The sequence below is a fragment of the Rhinolophus sinicus genome, chromosome 3 (genome assembly GCF_057876585.1).
Source record: "Rhinolophus sinicus isolate RSI-liver-muscle chromosome 3, RSI-T2T, whole genome shotgun sequence".
NCBI lineage: Eukaryota > Metazoa > Chordata > Mammalia > Chiroptera > Rhinolophidae > Rhinolophus > Rhinolophus sinicus.
This window is the reverse complement of record NC_142503.1, coordinates 103,945,236-103,951,235: the sequence shown is the minus strand read 5'-3', so window position 1 is coordinate 103,951,235 and position 6,000 is coordinate 103,945,236. Positions and strand designations below refer to the sequence as shown.

Sequence of the window (6,000 nt, the reverse complement as noted above, 5' to 3'; positions counted from 1 at the left end):
GGCCCCTCTCGTGGGGACGAGGAGCCCTGGTCTCGGCCCACAGAGACACCACAGTCGGAACCAACAGGCCGACCCCGGCGGTGCCCCGCTCCCAAGGCCAGGCCGGGCCGTGGGGTCTCCCCGAACTCCACGCAGGGGCGGCGGGGCGGGGCGGGGCGCGGTGACGCCAAGAGGAGTGACGCGCGACGCAGCGCGACGCGGTGACGCACGCCCCTTTGTTGGCTCAGTAGCGGTAGCCGCGGCGGTGGAGGTGGCGCTGGGGACTGTTTTCTCTTGGAGGCCGGAGCGAAGCCGCGTCTGACTGAGGCGGGCGGCGAGCGGCCCCCTCGCTCCCTCCCTCCCTCCTCCGTGCCCTCCCCGCCGCCGCCAGCCGCCAACTGCCAACCGCCGCGCCCGGGGAGGAGCCGCGGCCCACGGGGCCGGAGCCAGGCCTGCGTCCGGACATCAGCCGGAGCCGGAGCGAGAGCCGGGGCCTCGGCGTCCCCGCCCTCTCCCCGCCTCAGGGCCAGCGTCCGCCGGGCCCCCGTGCGTCGCACCATGGACTCGGACGAGGGCTACAACTACGAGTTCGACGAGGACGAAGAGTGCAGCGAGGAGGACAGCGGCGCGGAGGAGGACGAGGACGAGGACGAGCCGGACGATGATAACCTGGATCTGGGCGAGGTGGAGCTGGTGGAGCCCGGGCTGGGCGTCGGCGGGGAGCGGGACGGACTGCTGTGCGTGGAGACGGGTGGCGGCGGCGGCAGCGCTCTGGGGCCCGGCGGCGGCGGCGGCGGTGGCGGCGGCGGCGGGCAGGGACACGAGCAGGACGAGGATTACCGCTACGAGGTGCTCACGGCCGAGCAGATTCTGCAGCACATGGTGGAATGTATTCGGGAGGTCAACGAGGTCATCCAGGTGAGGGTGGCCGCTGTGCTGGCTTGACCGGGCCTGACCGGGGAGCAGATTCGGGCGGCCCCGAGGGGCAGGCCTGGGCCTGGTGCGCAGCCCAGCCCGGTGCCTCCCGGCCCTGTCTCCTCCGCTGCCTCTGCTGGATGTAGAGGGTGTCGAAAGCAGACATTCGCCGGTTAGCCGGCTGTGGGGAGGTGCGCCGGGGGCGGTGCTTTCCAAGTCCTGCTATGGCGGGGGCCTCCGGCCGCCTGAGACTTCTCTTGCGGGCAATTCCTGCCTGTCCCTGGGCTCGGTGTCCTTCCTCTGGCCGGCGGAGCGCCTACATGGGCGGGGCGGAGCGAAGGGGGGGCGGTTGGAGAAGAGCAGGAAGAAGTGGGCTCCTAAGAGGGTTACCCCGCGTTCAGTCTCACTTGAGCACTTTTGGAAGGGGTTAGAGTAGGCCTAAGAGCAGCTTGGTGTACGGTTGCCCCAAGTGGGCACCCGTTAATAAAGAAATGGATCTGCTTGGCAGTCTTAAGTGCCTACTTAAAGGTGGGGGAAGGGAACTATTTCTCGGAAGAGGTGCTGATGGGCCTTCTTTTCCGATGGTGAGGCTTCTGCCTGCATCTTTGCTGTTTGGGACCTAACTGATACTTTTCCCAGTAGTAGCATATGACTTGAAGCTGTTGGAAGAGTTACTGCAGATTGTATACCCATCCGTGCAGCTAAAACAACAAAACGCAGTGTTAATTGACTAATACTGGAGAAGACTCTATTGTGAGAAAGGAGACTTTTTGCTTCTGGACTCCTTTCTCTGGTTATTTCTATTTTGTGGTCAGTAAATTAGACTTGGTTTAAGTTGATAAACCGCATTTTATTTAACCTTCTTGTGGGTCAGATTTTGCATGTTTGAGCTTTAGGAAATAAAAAAGTTTTTATCTGGAAAAAACAGTTATGAGGGGTCAGGTATACGATGGAATAAAAATAAAGTCAATTCACTGCAACTTTAGATAACAGTAGTTACTTGGAAGGCAACTAATAGACATGAGCAGCAAGTTACGATTGCTGTTTTGTATGTCAGTCATTACATTTTTTTGTTAAAATTGGTTGACTGATATTTATTGGCAAATTAGCAGTATGTCACTGCCTAGTCATTGAGTTTGCACGATTAACAGATTTTTACAGTATTGGCCAGCAAGCAAAACTTTGTTTTGAAAATTAAAGCATATATTTAGGCCCATTTGAAGCCAGTGTTTTAATAATAGTAAACAAAAAAAATCTGTGCTATCTGGTGGTAAACAGTGGAAATATCAAACTTTCATATAGGTAGTGCAGTCTAAGGAGGATATTGAAGAGTTGTAGAAGAAAGATAAGTTTTACTGTTGTTTTTCTGATCCCCAAAATATGACAGTTGACTTTTTAGGCCACTAAATTGAGAAAATTTTCTTTTTTGGAGGAAACTTCATTAAAAGAATTCACAGTAAAATGTTGAATTCTTTCCATTTATTTGCAACTGTATAAAATCTGGTATTTTCAAACTTATTACCCAGCTTGTTGACATTTCAATTAGCTTCAAAAAAACTCATGAATATTTATTATTTAACTTTTTAACTTACGGTCTTTTTTTTTCTTTGTTTCTTCATTTGTTCTTTTTTTTTTAATCTTTTATGGCCTGTTTTCATGTAGTTAAATCTCAACCAACTTCCTCAGCTCTTCGGTGTGTTTTGATTACTGAGGCTAAACCTTACAAGTTCTTTATGTCACTTCTAGAACAGAGATGTAGCTAATGCATATGACATCATTCTTTCTTAGTTTGGGGAAGAGAAAATAAGCATGGATGAACTGAACTAAAAAGACCTACAAAATACTAGGGATTTTTTTGGGGTGTCCTACTTTGACCATGTTTCCACGCCTGATTTTTGAAAACATATTTTTCTAGTCTTTGTTAAGGATGCTTTCTAAATAGAATTCCTGAATATATAAATTTCTATCCCTTGATAAAAGTTCATATTTAGGAATATCAGTAAATCAAAGGATAGGATTTATCCCAGACCTTTTCTCCAAATGGTATACTTATCTAAACTAGGCTCTGGTAACATTATTGGTTATTTATGTTAATAGATTTAAACATAGAAAGTTACACAGGTAAGAAAAAACTGATTAGGCCAGGAAAAAAGAGACAAAATAAGTCTGCCACTTAGAGAGGTATGCCAAAATTTGATCTGTAGTTCTTTCTAGACTCTCTTTGTAAGCTATACATATTTTTAATAACAGATTTATACTGTGGGTTCTGTTTATGTTTTCAGTAGGAAAAAAGCAGAGGAATCTCAACAACTTTCTCCTTTCAGTAAATATTTTTTAGGTGCTTACGTGATCGCAGATCTAAACTAAATTATTTAATCAATCTCTTATTATTGACCTTTTTTTCCAGTTTCTGGCTTTTATAAACCTCATTCGGAGTACACTCATAGATAAATCTTTGAATGTTTTCTTACTTTATTTTCTTAGGATAAATTGAATTGCTGAGTCAGAGGATTTGCTTATTTTCAAGGCAAAACATTACCACATTGCTTTCAGAAAGGTTACCCTAGTTTTCTCCCACCAGTTGGTGCTTGATTGGTGTAAATTATAATTTGTTTAAAAAAAAAAATGAGGTTGAAGTTTCAACATGTTTATTGCGCATTGAGATTTCTTTTGTAAATTGCCCTTTACATTTGCTCACATTATCCCCTTTGGGGATATTTACCTTTTATTGGTTTATAGGACCTCTTTGTATTCAGAGGCTTTAAATATCAGTCTAGATTTTTCAATTAAAAAAACTCATGTTTAATGTGAGAATAAGTTTTAAGTTTGTCAAGTGAAAAACTGTTGTTTTACTTAGTTCACAATAGACAGCTCACTGTTAAATCTTAAAAAATTAATCCCCTGCTCCCCAGTGCTACGTTTCAACATGAAATCAGGTACGTTATTAGTGAATTTGAAAATAAATTTGCAGGAGAAAAAGATTGAAATGTAAAAAGATCTCCAAGTTGATCTTCCCTTGGGAATTTGATTACACTTTTCTCAGAGAGTAGTTCTGGGCAACAACAGATAAATACAGTTATTTGTAGATACCGTGTTTCCCTGAAAATAAGACATAACCGGAAAATAAGCCCTAGCATGATTTTTAAGGATGACATCCCCTGAACATAAGCCCTAATCCGTCTTTTGGAGCAAAAATTAATTTAAGATCCGGTCTTATTTTGGGGGAAATATGGTATCTGCATGTTCTAGTCTTCAGTCAAATAAGTCAGCACTTTTTCTTTTAGAAAACTCTTGGTTTTCTGTAACTTTCTTGTTATAGTTTAAATTGGTCTTGTTTTATTTTAATCCTCTGTGGCTACCCTAGCTTATCTTTTGAACTTTTAAGAAAAGAGCAGGGATTTTCTTTAGCTTTAACCTATACCAATGATAGAGAAGTGCTTAAAGCCCTTAACTTACTCAACCAACTATATTTACTTAGCTCGTGTTGCTAACATTAAAAGTAGTTTTCTAATATAATTGCCTAAATAGTTAGGTAATTTATTAAACACTAGGCAATTCTGCAATTGAGGGATGTTCAAACTTGCCATTTTGTGTTTCCACAACACCTTTCAGCAAATGTTGGTTGTGCCTTCTGTTCCAGTTAGTGTATGTGCTGCCGAAGCGAGCACTGCCTTGTGTTCCAGTTACCCTGTTAAATAGAAGGCATAGTTTTTGCCTTAGGAGCATATAGAGGTTCTTGGGCTCCATTCCCAGAGATTGTTATTCGTTAGTTAAGTCTGGGTTGGAGCCTGAACATTTGTATATTTTTAGCCACTCCAGTGATAGTTCTGAACCACTAGAATACTCATAGTTCATGCACTGTCATGATTTTTGACTCTCAGGGAGAATGGGTAGGTAGAGTGAGGGCAAGTAACTTTTAGGAGTACTTCGTTTAAAGGGTGTGCTGAGGGAGGGGCCATGGGGCTGTTGGATGTCAACGGTCAGAGGAGGTACAGAGAGGTGCGTGTGGTGCTATTACAAGATTGGCTATGCTAAGTAACCTGTTTTAAAGACCACAGTAGTATCTAACCCTTAGTGGGGGACATTTTCTGTTGGCTGTTGATTTGAAATTTTTACTTTTATTTCACCTATTTGTTTAATTAAAACATTTAAAGAACTTCTAAGGTGAGGTTTCAAGCATAAATTGAGAGGCAGTGTATTCCAGCTTATTGCGCACTGGGTGGGAGTCAGTTCTAGTCCTGGTTTTTCCTCTAACTGGCAAGATAGATGCTTTTACATTAATGCCTTGTTTGTTTAACATCCTTAATTGGAGTGCTCATTGTTTCCAAGAAATTGAATTTTAGTGTGCATATCAAGATGAACAATTGTTTGGGTGGAGTGTGGGGGGTGGATGAGAGAGGGAGAGGGAGAGGAAGGGGAGAGAGAGAGACTGAGAATGGCAATGTGTGTTTTGAAGCTGTTAAGGTTTTGGTACGGTTTACTCCTCTTGAAGTTTTATCTTTTCCCAGCTGATCTCCTTAAGCTGTAAGCTTCATGCAGCAGTCCTAGGAATCGGAAACTCGGGGTGGGGTCCAGCAGTCTGCTGATGCAACCTAAAGTTTGAGAACCACTGATATAGTTAAAATTTAGCAGCAGTATTTCTCCACGTGTTATAACTAGTTGCAAATTACTATAGAGGTGGATTCATGGTGGAAGGCAAGTTGTTTAAGAAACTAATAAAAAATTTCAAGAGTCCTGGACAACATTTACTAGGTTAATCATGGAGTTGAAAGGGATTTATCATCATTGCTGCTATCCTTCAGATAAGGTGGTCTTTACTCAGTTATTTCAAATGTGCAAACCAAACTAGTGACATCTCGCATTCTCTATTGGAAAGCTTTTATTTTCCTTCCAGTCTTCCCCACTCCTTGTTTTTTTTGTTTGTTTGTTTTTTTAAAAAAACAAAAGCAGGTGTTTATTTAGTACACTGGAAGGCGTATTAAGTCCTGAATACTGTAAACAGTGCTCAGTACTGCACTCGGTAGTGATGAGAATAGGAGAAGATTTGTTCTGAAGTAGTTCATGATCTCTTTGAATTTAGACACTCAAGAGTTATTAGGTCACTAA

At 43.6% G+C, this 6,000-nt stretch overlaps 1 protein-coding gene across 2 annotated transcripts in view; it reads left to right on the top strand.

Moving 5' to 3' along the window:
- Positions 1–215: 215 nt before the first annotated feature.
- The window catches only part of ARIH1 (ariadne RBR E3 ubiquitin protein ligase 1), a 103,432-nt gene continuing 97,647 nt past the window's right edge, over positions 216–6,000 (top strand). Inside the window, exon 1 of one of the 2 annotated variants that reach the window (XM_019735959.3) lies at positions 216–897. In XM_019735959.3, coding sequence (XP_019591518.1) covers positions 538–897 — 360 coding nt within the window. In that variant the 5' untranslated portion in view covers positions 216–537. The remainder of the gene's footprint in view (positions 898–6,000) is intronic. The other variant, XM_088796849.1, reaches the window with a different exon arrangement.